The sequence below is a fragment of the Xenopus laevis genome, chromosome 8S (genome assembly GCF_017654675.1).
Source record: "Xenopus laevis strain J_2021 chromosome 8S, Xenopus_laevis_v10.1, whole genome shotgun sequence".
In the NCBI taxonomy this organism is placed as follows: domain Eukaryota; kingdom Metazoa; phylum Chordata; class Amphibia; order Anura; family Pipidae; genus Xenopus; species Xenopus laevis.
Window position 1 is genome coordinate 33,668,921 of NC_054386.1, and position 18,504 is coordinate 33,687,424.

An 18,504-nucleotide genomic window follows, 5' to 3' on the forward strand; every position below is an offset into this window, starting at 1 on the left:
TCCCCAGCGCTGCACAAAGATTATACATCATTCCCATTAGAGCAGCTGAGATCAGACACTACAACTCCCAGCACCCCCTGCCTGGATCCCAATGGCTCGTGTAATAATCATCCAGAGCGCAGGGGATGCTGGGAGCTTAGTGACAGAAGGAGGAGAAGCCTTGGTCTGGGCTAAAGACAGAGGGGCCCAAGTGCTGAGTAATGGGAGCTCTCCAGCAGCATCAGGCCCAATGCAGTGCACATCTCTCGCAGGCCCGGTCCCTCCCTCCCTCCCCCGTCCTTCCATGACCCCACTGCCTCCCCCGACCCACTGCCCATCCCGACCCCTGCCCCGCGCTGCTCACTATACACGGTCACCGCCTCCATATGCTCAGTGCGGAGCAGCACATCGCATCGGTGCTCGGGGAGATTCAGCAGGAATTTGAGCTGCGCGATGCTGAGATCCAGGAGCAGCTCGTCATTACCTGCCGCGGGCCGTACTTTGGACACCCCTGCTTTATATGGTCACAGAACCCCTCAGTGGCTTCTAATATCCTTATTTACAGTAGTGGCTACACTATCTCTTATAATACATAAGTGATACTCAGAGTTCATTGTATAACTCAGACTGCAGCCTTGTGCCTTTATATGGTCACAGAACCCCTCAGTGACTTCTAATATCCTTATCACTCATGTATCCTTATAATACATGAGATACTCAGAGTTCCCTGAAACATGAAACATGTTGTGATTCAATAAATAATTATTTGCGGCAGAGATTGCGTCTTATGTGCTCCATCCAAACCTATGTTTGCTGAAGTTCCCTGTATAACTCAGCCTGCAGCCTTGTGGCTTGATATGATCATAGTCCCCCTCAGTAACATCTAATATCCTTATTTACAGTACTGGGGACATTATCCCTTATTCTCCATGAATGATTCTCTTTAGAGTTACCTGTATAATTCAGTCTGCAGCCTTGTGCCTTTATATGGTCACAGAACCCCTCAGTGACTTCTAATATGCTTATATATGAGAGCAGGGGGTACATTACTCCTTATAATACTGGAGTGAGACAAAGCCACACTATCTGTTGGGAAGGTGGGAGTAGCCATGTTCCGGTGCTAACCCTACCAGGCATATAATGACAGGGGCTGAGTGCTACTTGTACTGGTTTACATTTTCGAGGGCCAGTTAAGTGCCATGAGCTCATCCCTTTTATCACGTTGGATGAGGATGGTGCCATTACCTGTGTGTATCGTTTGCCAGCAGGCTTCTCTGTATTCTATTTGTCTATTAGACAGGTCTCCTCCCTGGGGTATAAGCCAGGGCTTCCCAAGTAAGGGTAATATATCTGTAGTTGCAGCTTTCACAAAGCTTGTTCAGGGAGTGGAGAAATGTCACTGAATTGGAAATGGAGAAATGAATATGATACAAAGGCATCTAGCAAGAGGTCCTAGGCAATAGAATAAGTGGGAGCAAGTTATTGAATAGACAGCCTTATGAATATTGATCTTCTGTATAACGAATGGGCTGGAGGTGAGCTCAGGTGATAGTTATTGACCCCCATATCTGAATTAAGGGGAGTGGCCAATATTTGTTATGGGGCGTAAGTATTCACAGCAATAACAATACTGATTTAGGGGTTATAGAGGTGGAATGGCAAAGATTCATTAAAAATGCACAATAGGGAGGGTTAACTCACCCACAAGCTCCATAGAAGCAGACAAGTATTTTGGGATGGATCTGACATATTGTTTCCCTTAGACAGTACAGTGTGAGGGTATAGCTTATTGTGTGCCCAGAACATTCCTTCTCTGTATATTTGTTTTTATACATATGGGAGGAGGGAGGTGCCATATTGATTTCCTTAGACAGTATAGTATGTGGGTATAGCTTATTGTGTGCCCAGAACATTTCTTCTCTGTATATTTGTTTTTATACATATGGGAGGGAGGTGCCATATTGTTTTCCTTAGACAGTACAGTATGATGGTATAGCTTATTGTGTGCCCAGAACATTTCTTCTCTGTATATTTGTACTTATACATATGGGAGGGAGGTGCCATATTGTTCCCCTTACTAAAGTGTCTAGGTAAAGTCTTAGAGTAAATATAAAATATTGGCCCTTGGTGCAACCATTTTTCTGGAGGGCCATAGACAGCTTGCAGGGAGGTGTATGTCATACTAGCCAATCACTTTGCACCATTTGGTTAGAACCCCATATTCACACAGATAAGGACTTGTACCTGATAACTAGTGAGCTATAGAAGGGCTGGGAAAAGCACTGGAAATAAAGCAGAATATTCTGTGTATTTGCACACACACACACACACACACACAACAGTATGAGTGTGTATTCTCATACATATATAAACACCTTCTGGTAAATAAGCATGCAGAGCTGTGTATATAGGAGTATCTGAGCCGATTTTATATATAAATATATATATATATATATATATATATATATGTGTGTATATATATATAAATATATATATATATATATACTGTATATATGTATATACACTCAGAGAAGTGATATATAAATATACCCAGAGAAGTGGCCGTGGCCACAATGGATCACAGAAGGAGTGCTGAATCCCACCCACGTACGCCGCGTTTCTGGGCTTTGCTCAGGCTCTTCTGCTTTCCTTTTTGGAAGAGCACATGGGAAGTGGTTCCAGTTACTAGTTGAGGACTCAGCGCAGTTTCTAATTAGCACTCATAGCAGTTCTTTATTGTGCAGGCGGAGAGGGTGTGTACTTTTTCACGATCATGAACTAAACTGCCTCTGACTTACCCTTAATAAGTGAAAATCGCTAGGACATACCCTCTTGAGTTCAGCAGGCTTGGAAAGCTAGATTGCCAGATGTTTGTCTGCCTGTCCATTCCCTAGCATGAACTGAAATGAAAGTGGCATAGGGTGTATTTTTGCCTGCCTTATGCCCATGAGGGCTGAGAAAGCATTGAAGGGCAAGTACACTGGCACCCCCACTGATTATATGGTTGTAACCTTTTGCCATGGGTTTGTTGGACCTCTTCGGTAGCAAATTGGAACTAGTGATTTTTAGGTTTCCTTGTTTTTTAATCCATGTTGGTGCCTGAGCTGCACATTGCCATCAGCTGCCCCACTCTCCCTGCCTTGGTCCATGTGCCAACCCTACTGCTGCTCTCTGCCGGCCCCTTTGCCAGATAATCTTCTCCCCCACCAACAGCACTCCAACAGTTGCGCCCAAGCCTATGCCTAGTTTCAGCCCTGACTTTGGAATAGCAGGGCTAAAATAAAAAAAATCAAGTGTTCAGCAATGGATTCAATAAATAGGGCTTATAAATGCATTCTGCCTATTGTTTGAATAACTAAACCGCACAGAACAGTGAAGCTAAAAGTATTTTTAATTTTGATTCCACCACCTCAGACTTTCCAGTTAAAACTGGAACTCTACTTATCTGTAAACCTAAGACATAGGCATCAGATGGAGGAAGGGGGGGGGGGTTGTATATAAAGAGGTCATTGGAGGGGGCAGGAGCGGAGGACAGCAAAGTTATATTTCAAATTATGAAGATCAGACAATAACGCCGCCATTGTTTTGCATTGTATAGATTTCTTTTTCTGTGTCACACTAATTAACGTGCTCCATTTGGATGGAAGCGTGATCAGGGGAACATGAGACAGCAGTGGCTTCAAAAGGAAACCCCAGCCACTTTGATTCTCCTAGTTTGCAAGCTGTTACGTTGCACAAAAGGCCCCATTTCAATGAATACATACAGTTTCTGTCTATGCCACTAATAACAAGCCTGAGCTGCGCCCATAGAGTAAAGTAAAGAATAAAGTAAATCAGGCATATTTTTCCTTTAAAGGGAACGTATGTACGGGCTTTGTACAGTACGATCTGCTGTGTGTCTTGGATGGACAAGTTTAATGTAGAACTGCCAACTTATTCCCATGCCAAAAACCCCTATGTGCCATTTTCAGGAAGTTATACTAATGCGGAGATGGAGCGCAGATGGGTGCAGTATGCTGCCAATCCAAATATAGCTTTGTATATACCACCGAGTACTTTCTACCCCACGTACCACAAACCATTCCATGGTATAGAATCTCAATAGCAGAGAGATTAGAAAACTAGTTCTTCAATCAGGAAAACGTAGTTCTGCTTAGTTTAACTTCCATTAGGCAAAAAGAAAAAAAACAGTTTTAATAGTGTCCAGTGTTCATATTTTGAAAATTAAGTGGTTGATTTATTTTGGCTGTTATTTCTTCTGCTCTCCTAGCTAAAACAAAGACCTCCAAGGGGTCTCTGTCGAAATAGAAGGCATAAAAGTGTATATGTAAAACCAGGATTGGACTGGGACATCCGAGGCCCAACGGGACTGACTTCAAGGGCACTGCCCTGTGCACCCCTTACGGTTTTATCTCCCATTCCACCTAATATCCAGTAGAGGGAATGGTCCAGGAGGGGAGAGGGGATTGTGCAGGTGCATGAATGGGCCTGGGTCAGTGGAGCCCATGAAGGCCAGGGCACACCAGATTTTTTCCCAGTATCCCACCAGCCTTGTCTGACACTGTGTAAAACACTGTTTGATATAAATAAAGCCAAATATACTTTTCTTACAGTGTGCCTGTAAGAGGGAAGCAGTGGCAAAGTTTTGGCCTGCCGACTTAGTAGCTCCAACTCCCTCCTAAAATAACACGGCCATTTAAAGGGGTTTTTCACCTTTGAGTTAACTTTTAGTATGATGTAGAGAGTGATATCCTGCAACAGTTTGCAATTGGCTTTCATTTTTGATTATTTGAGTTATTTAGCTTTTTATTCAGCAGCTCTCCAGTTTGCAGTTTCAACAATTTGGTTTCTAGGGCACAAATTAGCCTGGAAACATACACTGATCTGAAAAGGAGACTGGAATATGAATTGGAGAGGGTCTGAATAGAAAGATGAGTAATAAAAAGTAGCAATAACAATACATGTGTAGCCTTAAAGAGCCTTTGTTTTTGAGATGGGGTCAGTGACCCCCATTTGAAAGCTGACAAGAATCCGAAGAAGGCAAATAATTAAACAAATAACTATAGAAAATAAATAATGAAGACTAATTGAAAAGGTGCTTAAACTGACCATTCTATAACGTATTAAAAACATTTTAATTCACTTAAAAGGGCAGCATCAGGAGTAATGATGCACTGGGTGCGCCAGTATTTTATGACTTACACACTGTGGCCACAACCATTTCATGATAATGTGACCCCCACCAATTTCACGGCCCAGTCTTGAGAATTTCATGGCAGATATTGTTGCCCACCCACCCTAAAAGCCCTGCATTGGAATTTGGGGAAGGGTGTATGTTTGGGAGGTATGTTTTTGTAATTCCTTATAGACAAATTTTTAGTTTTAAATATTAAACTCTACCCAGTTGTTTGTATAGGCCCTGTGCTCTCACACAAACCAAGGGCTCACATACATAGAACGTTATGCCAGCCAATGAATAAAAAGAGCTGTGTCTTTTACACTTCCTGTTTACGTTAGAACCTGCATTACTTCCTGTCAGGTGATGGGAAGTGTGAGTGAATCACAAAATGGTGACTCAAGGGAATGCAATATTTGCTTGATAAAGGGCTGGAAAAGCTTGAAACGTCGCTTAGCTTGAGGCACGAATAAAGCAACAATTTTTTCACCATAATCAGAGTGCTGCTGAAGTATTTTCTTGCTGATTTGTGTATATTTATGCCAGTTTGGCTATGATTCTAAGTGTATTTGTAGACTTGCTGCCATAAAGTAGCAAAATAAAAGGAAGTAAAATTAGTCCCTTTATTGATCACATTTCTAAAAGAACTACATTTCTCTAAGGGCCAAAGCTTTATAAAGAAAAACAGAAAAAGTCACTATTTATATTTAAAAAAAAACCAAACTCCTCAATTGATGTGATAATGAAATAACGAATCTAATGAATTAATCAATACGCATTTTTTTAGCTTCTGAGCGGCAGTAAAGCAGTTTCGCTAAATGCTAAAAATTATAGGATTGTCTGCGACGAGGCAGTCGATTAAAATGGCTCAGTGTCAAAGGGCCCCGGGGCCATTCGATAGATCAGTAAACACTTGCTCGCTTGATCGATTCCCCCCTAGCTGCACTTTAACTCTTTGGCTGCAGAAATGTAGATTTTGCATTGCCTGAGGGAAAATATAAGCATGATGCTACACAGGCAGGGTGTGAGTTCAGAGACCATGTTCCCAGCATTCTCAGCCAGATGAATGGCATCTGTGGGGCATAGCAACTGCTGCTATGTGTGCAAAAACTGTGCTTGTACGGCTTTTATCCCTATTATCCCCACTGCTACTATAGGCACCATAGCGCACTACTATGCCTGCTATCCCACAGTCCCTTGCCAGAGACTATTATCCCACTGTTACTATAGGCACCATCTCCCCTACTATACCTGCTATCCCACAGTCACACTCCCTTCCCAGAGACTATTAAGCCACTGTTACTATAGGCACCATCTCTCCCTACTATACCTGCTATCCCACAGCCACACTCCCTTCCCAGAGGGTATTATCCCCACTGTTACTATAGGCACCATCTCTCCCTACTATACCTGCTATGCCACAGTCCCTTCCCAGAGACTATTTTACCACTGCTACTATAAGCACCATCTCTCCCTACTATACCTGCTATCCCACAGTCATAGTCTTTTCCCAGAGACTATTATTCCACTGCTACTATAGGCTTCATCTCTCCCTACTATACCTGCTATACCACAGCCACAGTCCCTTCCCAGAGACTATTATCCCACTGTTACTATAGGCACCATCTCTCCCTAGTATACCTGCTATGCCACAGCCACAATCCCTTCCCAGAGACTATAATCTCACTGCTACTATAGGCACCATCTCTCTCTACTATACCTGCTATCCCACAGCCCCATTCCCTTCCCACAGACTATGCATAATTGCATGATGATGTCATGCATGTGCATGCTCCATTGCACGCTAAGGATGACGAGGGGGCAGCAGACAGCTCACATACAATGTTTAGTGTGCGGAAGAGGGCCTGGACTAGGGGTAAGTGGATGAAAGAGAGCCCCCCTTAACCTTTGCGCCCACTGCTACTGTAGATATCACTGTTGTAATGGTGAGTTGACCTTGTTTGAACCCTTCCCTAAAGACAGCTCTGAAAGTAAAGTTGTTGTTTTTGTTCTGTTAAAGAACAGTAGCAGAGGAATCTGTGGATATTTCCTGGCATATAGCAATGGCTAAACACTTATTTGCTCGGGTTTACTGCATATTAATTGATTGTAGTGACACCTTGCTGATATTCTATGTCTTTGCAGGTATAAAGGCTTTATAAAGGATTGTCCCAGTGGGCAGCTTGATGCTGCAGGCTTTCAGAAAATTTACAAGCAGTTTTTTCCATTTGGAGACCCCACTAAGTTTGCAACATTTGTCTTTAATGTATTCGATGAGAACAAAGTAAGTCTTATTTTGTATTGAATAAAAACCAAATCCTAGAACATTTTTTCTTTTTATTTGTATGTGTTTGTATAATTTATTAAATTCATATTAATATCATAATTGATAATAATCAAACAGTCACTTTTATTATTCTCTGGTCTCCAACAGACTCCTCTGGGTTAATGCAAAGGGCAGATTATAAATAAAAAAGGATAAAATGCTTTTGAATATTAATATATATATATATATAATTTTTTTTGTGTGTGTGTTTAGGACGGCCGCATTGAATTTTCCGAATTCATTCAAGCCTTGTCTGTCACATCCCGTGGGACCCTGGACGAGAAACTGCGATGTAAGTGTCTTTATTCTCTCTTCATTGTAAATAGAGACAGCAGAAAGTGTTCCAAGGACAGACCTGCAAAGACCCCCTCTGCATTTAATTGTCACTGCAACAAAGAGAGCTATATTATTTGCAGTTCTCTGCAATATAATTGGTTACTTCAATAACTGTCAAGGGCAAATAAGATGCAGTCGGAAAACAAAAGCAGCAAACCTTCGTTGAGTGGTGGGGCTAAAAGGTTTTACACACAGATGTACTCTCTTTTTAAACAAGCAATGACGTTTCAACTATAAAGTCTTTATCGATATATTGGCCCATAATGACAGATAATGAAGCAAAGGTGTATGGGTAAGGGAATGATGGGGTTTTCCCAGCCAAGGACTGATGTGTTTTTGTACCTCCAGGGGCTTTTAAATTGTACGACCTTGACAACGACGGCTACATCACACGGAACGAGATGTTGAACATTGTGGATGCCATTTATCAGATGGTGGTAAGTTTTCAGCCAAAAAAATGTACAGTAAAACGAACAATGACTTTCACTTACAGTAAAATCCAAGTGCTTTACTGTCACTGACTCATGATCTTTATGAGGGACCAAGAGTATGAGTCATTTGGTTGAACCAGGGGAATAAAAATTGTTGCTCATCCTGCTGGTGAAAGACACATATCATGAGGAGCGATGTGGCCATATAAAGGCACAAGGCTGCAGGCTGAGTTATACAGGGAATGCTGTATTATAAGGGAGAATGTGCCCCCTACTGCAATTAAAAGCATATTAGAAGTCACTTAGTGGTTATGTGACCATATAAAGGCACAAGGCTGCAGGCTGAGTTATACAGGGAACGCTGAGTATCACTCATGTATTATAAGGGATAATGTACACCCTAATGCAATGATAAGTATATAAGAAGTCACTTAGGGGTTCTGTGACCAAATAAAGGCACAAGGCTGCAGGCTGAGTTATACAGGGAACTCATCACTCATGTATTATGAGGGATAATTCAGCTTTTAGTTAATTCTTAAAAAGGTGAGTAAAACTGACTGGTATAGGTTACTCTTGCAGCATTATTGTTATCCTTAAAGGTAACCTCTAATTGCATCTAATGAAGATGAATTTGCTAATCTGTGTTGCCCTTGGCATTTGGCAGACAATTCACATGCCCTTTTGTGGTTCACCCCCCCCCCCCATGTTATTTTCTTCTCCTAGGGGAATACCGTGGAGCTTCCTGAAGAAGAAAACACCCCAGAGAAGCGGGTTGATCGGATCTTTGCCATGATGGACAAGGTGAGGATAATGCTATTTGTTGAGGGTTGTATTTTCCTCCCAGAAGCACTAGAGGGTGCTAGATTCTTACATGAAGCCAGCAGAGGTCCTTAGCAAGCAGAAATCAATTGGTGAGACAGTTCTTGTTATTGATTCAATAAAATATGATTAATGTCTATGTACTCCACGAAATATCCTCCTGGGTTTGCGAGTCCCGTCTGGCTTATTGATTTATTTATCTTTGTTACTGCCATGGAATGTGTATTGTATGACAGTAGGAACACTGGTTCCTGCACATCAGCCCTAATGGAGCTGGGAATCCCTGTGCTTGGGCCCCAGGTTTTAGACCTAGGAACAAGCTCTGATTCTTTATGCTTTTTCCTACAGAATTCAGATGGGAAGTTGACACTACAGGAGTTTCAGGAAGGATCTAAGGCAGACCCCTCAATCGTGCAGGCGTTATCTCTATATGATGGACTGGTATAGATGCTCAATAAGGCGTCTTGCATGTACGTAGTTGTTATTGCTTTTGGGGAAAGTTGCATAATGCCCAGAAGTAACCAACCTGTGAAATTTCGCCTGAGGATTTTGGATATGTTAGTTTGTTTGGATCATGCTTTGGATCATAACGTAAGGCCTTTATTGTGCAGCCAAGATCCATGTGAAACTCCCATAACAAGTGCGGGGTAAAATCCCTTAGTAAAGGGTGCAAACCCCCACCCCACCAACCCACCAACTCATATTCACATCTTTGTGTTGCACCCATCTGCACCCATCAGAATAGCTCCAACTTGTGAAGCCCAAAGTGTGAATTCCAGAGTAAATGATTAGTTTGTTTAAACGTTGTGGCTCTTAGCAGTTTATTTGGTTGTTATTTGGCTTCATTTTTGTTTTCTTGCATTTACTGTACCTTGAATGCCATTTAATCCATAGGGCTATAGGGGGAGCTGTAATGTTTTTCTCTGCGCCACTGGCAAATCTACACAATGCTCCTATAGAGAGAGAGAGAGAGAATGAATTGACTCGGAAAGTTGAGATGTATTAAAAGCAGATTCCTGACCCAAATCGTACAACAGTTCAAAATTGGTACAGCACTTTTTAAGGTACAAGACAGGAAATCATTAAAGGGATATGACATCACCATACGGTTTAACCCATTAATTAACCTCGTTAGTAACACCTATTTACCTCACCTCCATTACCATGTCCTGACATAGGAAACAAAGCAAAGAGGGAAAAACAGTGGACTATTTAGAAAAATTCATACAAATCATAATCTTTGTTTAACCCATTGGGTGCCAGTGAATTTAACTAATGGATCCACCACACTTCTTTCTTCCTTAATGCCAACTCACGGTCCCTCCCCGTCTAGGGGAATCTTCTCTAATGCCATGTACTTCAAAATTCAAATCTGTATGCCCCTTCTCTATGTAATGCTTAGTAACTGGCAGTTTGATATTGCCCCTTCTAATAGTGGATCTATGTTGTGATATATGTGTCTTTATCTGCAAAGTGGTCTCACCAACATATATGAGGCCACATGGACAAACAAGAGCATATAACAAAAATTTCCATAGGCAAGTAAAATGCCCTTTAAGCGGATATTTGTGTCCAATCTGAGGATGTTGGAAGACCACTCCTTCATTCACACAGCAACACTGACTACATGATAGACATGGAAACATTCCCAATGACCTAGGTCCGATATACCTCTGTACTGGCCCCAGCATCTGAATGTCCTAAATTCCTACCTCTACGGTATGATATCATCAGTGGTTGTCTAAACTCCATGATTTCAGGGTGCGCTTATCCCACGACCCCAATGCAACAGCATTACTGTTCCCACTGAGCTGGGTGACAATAGGGATCCGTGGGCCCCCATCTTTAGGGCTCTCCTATGTCTCACCCTATGTTATCATAGGGTGAGACATCCAATTGTTGATTTCTTCTATCAGGTTCACTTACAATCCATTCGACTCTCGAAAATTAACTAATGGGAATAGAATTTTTGATATGTTTTGGGTGGTAGCTCCAATAATGTAATAGTTGGTTCTTTTCCGTTGGTTTGGAGTATAATTTCGTACTAATTCCATTTAAACCCTTTAATGACTGTCACATCCAGGAATTGTATAGCTACAGGATCCATATGTAAGGTATATGTAATATTGGGGCAGGGCCGGATTTCATTGCCGTCAGCCCCTAGGCCGCACCCTAATCCACGCTGTGCTAGTGGCCATGGGCCACGAGGTCCTAGTGCCCGCACTGCCCCGCCAGCGCAATTGCTGGTGCCCTGGGGAGCTGCGCGTCTCCAGTGCTCCCCGAAAAGTGGCTGGGCAGCATGCTGCCCCTCATATTTGCCCGCCCTAGGCCCGGGCCTTTCTGGCCTAGCCACAAATCTGGCCCTGTATTGGGGTTTAACCCCATTAGTATATATAGTATATATTTGAACAGGGCAGCACTCCGCTTCTATATTGGCCCCGGGTGCACGGCAAAAATTCCAAAATGTTCTAAATAAGACCAATGCCGAGTTTTCTTATGATAGAAAATGAATATATTAGAAAGTGCACATATATATACTGTATATGTGTGTGTGTGTGTGTGTATGGGATCCGAATAACGGAGAGGCTGTCTCCTGTAGACTCCATTTTATCCAAATAATCCAATTTTCAAAAAGTGTTTTTTTTTCTCTGTAATAATAAAACAGTACCTTGTACTTGATTCCAACTAAGATATAATTAATCCTTATTGGAAGCAAAACCAGCCTATTGGGGTTATTTAATATTTATATGATTTTCTAGTAGAGTATGAAGATTCAAATTACAGAAAAATTACAGAAAGATTCGTTATCCGAAAAACCCTGTCCCGAGCATTCTGGATAACAGGTCCCATACCTGACTGTGTGTGTACAAACACACACACACGTAAGAAATGTTCTGTGTACACCGATTTTCCCTGATGTCAATTTTTTTATTTTTTTTTTCCCAGATTCCCCTGGGGTAAGATCCTTCGTGTGCCACTAGACCATGTCAGCAACGCAGCTGGTTCCCTTCCAAACGTCACTCCAAGAATGCACAGGGATAGAACACACTCCTTCCATCCAAATGTAACCTCAATGGAACACTTTTACTTCCACGTCTGGCTAAATACTGGTGGCTGGGAAACTGTACCCCCAAAGGCTGCCCACCCTTCCTCGTACTACACACATGCTCTTTTTTTTTTCACACTGTCTTCTGCCTGTGGCTTCTTGTGTTTCCCATGCGCTCAGAGAGGGTGGACCATTCAAAGCAAAGGAGCAACTGTTTATTTATTTGTTTTGCTCCAAGACTTGAGGGGTGATGTCTGATGTTGGACCCTCAGAAATTTGAAGCAGCTTCGTCACCACGGAGTAGAAGGAAGAAGGTATAGCCAGGTATATGTTCATACAAGGAACTATGGTTGAGGCTTTCAGCTCTTAATGAAGAGGATGGCATGTGTATATAATATATGTGTCCCTGGAACCTCCAGCGCACAGTAGCCTATTGATTGGTTCTATTTTGCATAATGCTGAATCGTGCTTTTATTGTGAATAAGTGATTTTTTCTATACATACATACATATATATATATATATATATATATATATATATATATATATATATATATCATATCTTTTTATTTATATTTTTAAATGTAGTCGTGTAAATCACATGCTTGTGTGTGTGTGTGTCAGGTGGCTGTGAAAGCGGCACTGTGTTTCTCGGATGAGTGGATTCGCCCTCCAGCTGATGATGTCTGTGATGCATCAATACACACCAATACCTGATGCAGCAGAAAAGGATAACTGGGCTGACGGATTGAAGTCCTTAATTTTTAAAGAAGTTTCTCATTCCCCTCCATAAATGGTCTCCCATTGCCCAATGTTTGCGTATAGTTCTGCAGTTGGCTTGAAAAACAAATCTAATCAGTGACTGTGACAGCAGTTTTTCAGCCTCTAGTGGGATGCTGTTGTCTGTAAAGACCTTAATCGTGCCTAAGGCAGGTATATTTCAGGCTTTAGTCTTAGGGCTAAGGTAAGTGCCAAAATGCTAGAAATTGCCCTGAATATTGACCCCCTGAACCTATCCAGGCATATAACGTTCAGGACAATGAAGGGGCAGTTTCAAGCCGATAGCCACCCATCACGCTGAAAATATTTAAAATCACCCAGGGCACTTCCTGGGGGGCGGCATTTTCCATTCGGGTAATTGAGGGGCAATTTTAAGCATTTTAGCCGACTCCAGGGCAACAGAGGGGCAATTTCAAGTATATAGGCACCTGCCAAGCTGGAAATACAATCATCCTGTTTGCCAGTACCCTAAATCTAATAGTAGGAACCCCATGAATGATGGCAATCATGCAATCAGTTTGTCACCTTCCCCCCCCTTGATCAGCTGTATGTTCTTATGTTTTTTTTGAACGCATGTCTTGTTGCCTTGTCTTGAGTCTAAATAAAAAACACAAGTGCACTCACAATATCAAAACTTGGACTCGGAAAGCCAATTTCGGAAAAAAAATGTCAGACGGCTCTTTCACAGTGTTAACAAGCTGCATGTGGTTTTTGCTATAAATATGTATACATACGGATATTTTTCAGAAAATAAAAGAGGAAAAAAATCCCCAAACCAGTGCCTGTCTCCTCCTGTGCCGTTATTTATTTTAGCCTTTGCTTGGTTAGTGTCTGGGGAGTGTTACAGACTCCAGAACTATGAAATATAAATGGAGACGGTTCTGTAGGTTAATGTTTCTGTACTTGGCAACTGTGGTTTTGTTTCTGTGTGTAGAATATTTTTTAAAGGAGAAATGGAGCCATCAAAAGAATCTGGCTAGAAAATTTGTAGTTTATATGCAGATACCATTTAACATAATGATTGAAACAGTTCTATTTCCCCTTTGAAATCCCAGGCTGTCTCGACTGTTGGGAACACCTCACCAATCAGCGGTGGTGGCAACAAGAGGCCGCCGCTCCTAGATTTCCAGCAATGCATTTTCTATTCTCGAAGAAATAAAGAGAGGTTGGAAAATGTATATGGGAAGAAGTTATTTTTGGCAAAGAAATGAAATTACTTGAATTTGGGGGGGGGGTTAGTGCATTTCTATAAACAGGAATCCGCTTTTTCTGGAACAAGTGATTTTATTTTCACAATGACATCATATATAAGTGTGTTGGGATGGATCTTGCCTCATTTTGGGAGCTATTGCTGTTTAGTGGAGGTGTGATGAGAAATGGAGGAGGGATACGTCTGTCTCAGCGAACAAAGTCATTAGCTAAAATATCATTTTTATTGAATTAGATTTTCTAAAACCTTTTCATATGATTTGAAGATGAACACTCCCTGAACTATATGCACATTGGTGTTTCTGTTCGACATGCTGGGAATTGTAGTTCTTGGGCAACTGAAGCACCAAAGGTTACATACACTATCCTATACCTATACATTTGGGTACTCTTGTAATTTTGCTAATTTGAATTTGAATGTAACTGCTCAATACTGATTACTGGCAGCAACAAATTGGCTGGATTAGCTCCTTAAGCCTTAAATTTACATAGGCAGTTGTGTCCAATCATGAGAAAAGGTATTTAAGGTGGCTAGTTGCAAGTTGTGCTTCTGTTTGACTCTCTTCTGAAGAGTGACAACATGGGATCCTCAAAGCAACTCTCAAAAGATCTGAAAACAAAGATTGTTCAGTATCATGATTTAGGGGAAGGCCTGGACTGTTGTTTTAACTGTAAGGAATGTAATCAGGAAATGGAAGGCCACAGGCACAGTTGCTGTAAAATCCAGACACTCATTAAAGGCTATAGGAGGCGTCTAGATTCTTTTACATTTGCAAAAGGAGGCTCAACTAAGTTGATGTAATATATCTGTTGAGGTGCCCTAATTTATGCACCTGTCTAATTTTGTTATGATGCATATTGCATATTTTCTGTTAATCCAATCAATAAACCAGTCACTGCTGAAATACTACTGTTTTCATAAGGCAGTTATTATATTTAAAAGGAAGTTGCTAATCTGAAAGCTCAGCCAATGATAAACAAAACTCCTAGCAATTAAGAGGGGTTCCCAATGACTGTATCTGTATAACAGCATTCTGTCTCAGTGGCTGCACAGATCCTATGTGTGATCCCCATTGGAAGCAGCAGTCTTGCCCTGCTTTATGGCTGAGATTCTAACTCTACATCAAACAACATTGCAGTTTGGTGAGACCTTAAAGGGATACTGTCATGGGAAAAACCATTTTTTTCAAAATGAATCAGTTAATAGTGCTGCTCCAGCAGAATTCTGCACTGAAATGTATTTCTCAAAAGAGCAAACGGATTTTTTTATATTCAATTTTGAAATCTGACATGGGGCTAGACATATTGTCAATTTCCCAGCTGCCCCAAGTCATGTGACTTGTGCTCTGATAAACGTCAATCACTCTTTACTGCTGTACTGCAAGTTGGAGTGATATCACCCCCCTCCCTTTTCCCCCCAGCAGCCAAACAAAAGAACAATGGGAAGGTAACCAGATAGCAGCTCTCTAACACAAGATAACAGCTGCCTGGTAGATATAAGAACAACACTCAATAGTAAAAACCCATGTCCCACTGAGACACATTCAGTTACATTGAGAAGGAAAAACAGCAGCCTGCCAGAAAGCATTTCTCTCCTAAAGTGCAGGCACAAGTCACATGACCAGGGGCAGCTGGGAAATTGACAAAATGTCTAGCCCCATGTCAGATTTCAAAATTGAATATAAAAAAATCTGTTTGCTCTTTTGAGAAATGGATTTCAGTGCAGAAAGGTAAATGTATTGTGTTATTAGCTTTAGCAATTTTTCTGTGAATATTTTCTTAGCATTCTGTAAGCAGACATTTATACTTGTAAAGAGCTGGGGTCTTTTTGATAATACCCCCCCCCGGTTCTGTAGGGGTTCTCAAGAGGTGTGAAATGCCCTGCAGTGGGTACTATATGAAGTATTGGACATAGTTAAAGGAAAACTATACCCCCAAAATGAACACTTAAGCAACAGATAGTTCATATCATATTAAGTGGCATATTAAAGAATCTTACCAAACTGGAATATATATTTAAGTAGATATTGCCCTTTTACATCTCTTGCCTTGAGCCACCATTTCGTGATGGGTTGTGTGCTGTCTCAAAGATCACCTGACCAGAAATACTTCAACTCTAACTGTAACAGGAAGAAGTGTGGAAGCAAAAGACACAACTCTGTCTGTTAATTGGCTCATGTGACCTAACATGTATGGTTTGTTGGTATGTTTGTGAGTACAGTGAATCCTACGATCCCAGGGGGCGGACCTTATTTTTTAAAATGGCAATTTTCTATTTATAATTACCCAATGGCACATACTACTAGAAAATTATATTATTATGAAAATGGTTTATTTACATGAAGCAGGATTTTACATATGAGCTGTTTTATGCAATATCTTTTTATAGAGACCTACATTGTTTGGGGGGTATAGTTTTCCTTTAAAGGGGTTGTTCACCTTTGAGTTAACTTTTAGGGGCCCATTCACTTCGCTTGAGTGAAGGAATAGAATAAAAAAAACTTCGAATTTCGAATGTTTTTTTGGCTACTTCGACCATCGAATTGGCTACTTCGACCTTCGACTTCGAATCAAACTATTCAAACTAAAAATCGCTCGAATATTCGACCATTCGATAGTCGAAGTACTGTCTCGACCGAGGTGCAATGTTAGTCTATGGCTTCCCTTTCTGGTCGAAGAAAAATCGTTCGATCAATGGATTGTAATCCAATTTTTTCGTTAGATCATTCGATCGAACTATTTGCGGTAAATCCTTCGACTTCGATATTCGAAGTCGAAGGATTTACATTCGGCAGTCGAATATCAAGGGTTAATTAACCCTCGATATTCAACCATATGTAAATCTGCCCCTTAGTGTGATGTAGGGAGCGCTATTCTGAGACAATTTGCAATTGGTTTTACTTTTTTATTATATGTAGTTTTTGAGTTATTTAGCTTTTTATTCAACAGCTCTCCAGTTTGCAGTGTCAGCCATCTGGTTGCTAGTGTCCAAATTACCCTAGTAACTATGCATTGATTTGAATGAGAATATGAAATATTAATAGGGGAGGGTCGGAACAGAAAGATTAGTAATAAAGAGTAGCAATAACAATACATGTGTAGCTACAGAGAGGATTTGTTTTTGGAGGGGGTCTGTGACCCCCTTTTGAAAGCTAGAAAGTGTCAGGAGAAGAAGGCATATAGTTCATAAACTATAAAAAATAAATAATAAAGACCAAATGAAAAGTTGCTTAGAATTGGCCATTCTATAACATACTAAAAGTTAACCTGAAGGTGAACCACCCCTTTAAGTGTAACACAGGGGGTACTGGGTCTGTGCCTTTGCAAAAATAATTGCCTTGTGCACATAGTGATTGCCCCACGCAGATATACATCATGCATATGCCAGTGGTGGGATGATCCATGCTCTGGTTAAATAAGAGAAGGGGCAGTATATTATTTAAGTGCATTTTTAACTTCCTGTTGTGCTCGCCAACTCAGATGAAGCATTTGCAGATTACTGCTTTGGCTTAACTGTCTGGGTACCAGAAACAAAGCAATGCCCTTCTGTTATGGTTACAGAACCCCTCAGTGACTTCTAATATCCTTATCATTTACAGTAGGGGGGTACATTATCCATACATACATGAGTGATACTTAGGGGAAGATTGAAAAAAATCCTGAAAATTAGAATATCGAAATTTATCATGTTCTGTCTCTTTTTAAAAAAAAACAAAACTTTGAATCGAATACGATGTTACTTAGATTCGAATGATTCGAATTTGAACTAATACGGAATATTCAATAGCAGAAAAAAAAATTCAAATTTTTTAATAAATTTTGGTTGGTCTATTATTATTAGAATTTCGAAGTTATGGGAGTTCAAAAAACTCCAATTGCTTCGAAATTCAACCCTTGATGAATCTGGCCTTTACAGTTCCCTGTATAACTTTATATGGTCACAGAAACCCTCAGTCACTTCTAATATCCTTATAATTTACAGTAGTGGGTACATTATCCCTTATAATACATGAGTGATACTCAGAGTTCCCTGTGTAACTCAGCCTGCAGCCTTGTGTCTTTATATGGTTACAGAACCCCTCAGTGACTTCTAATATCCTTATCATTTACAGTAGGGGTACATTATCCCTTATAATACATGAGTGATACTCAGAGTTCCCTGTATAACTCAGCCTGCAGCCTTGTGTCTTTACATGGTCACACAACCCCTTGGTGACTGCTAATATCCTTATCATTTACAGTAGGGGGTACATTCACCCATTGTTATAAATATAATACAATGTTAGGATTAAAGGGAAGTAATATAAATTGAAGGGGAATTAAGGTCATGTATCTGTAGTGAACTGGCAAGATATTAAGATCTAGTAGCCAATTTAATGATCGGGAGGTCTATATCTACGTAT

General features: G+C 40.8%; 1 protein-coding gene across 1 annotated transcript in view; it reads left to right on the top strand.

Annotated features, from left to right (window-relative positions):
* Nucleotides 1-13,671, top strand: part of ncs1.S (neuronal calcium sensor 1 S homeolog) — a 31,761-nt gene extending 18,090 nt beyond the window's left edge. The window contains 6 exon segments of the mRNA NM_001091667.1: nt 7,301-7,439; nt 7,695-7,773; nt 8,166-8,254; nt 8,972-9,049; nt 9,416-9,537; nt 12,014-13,671. Coding sequence (NP_001085136.1) covers nt 7,301-7,439; nt 7,695-7,773; nt 8,166-8,254; nt 8,972-9,049; nt 9,416-9,514 — 484 coding nt within the window. The 3' untranslated portion in view covers nt 9,515-9,537; nt 12,014-13,671.
* Nucleotides 13,672-18,504: the final 4,833 nt, after the last annotated feature.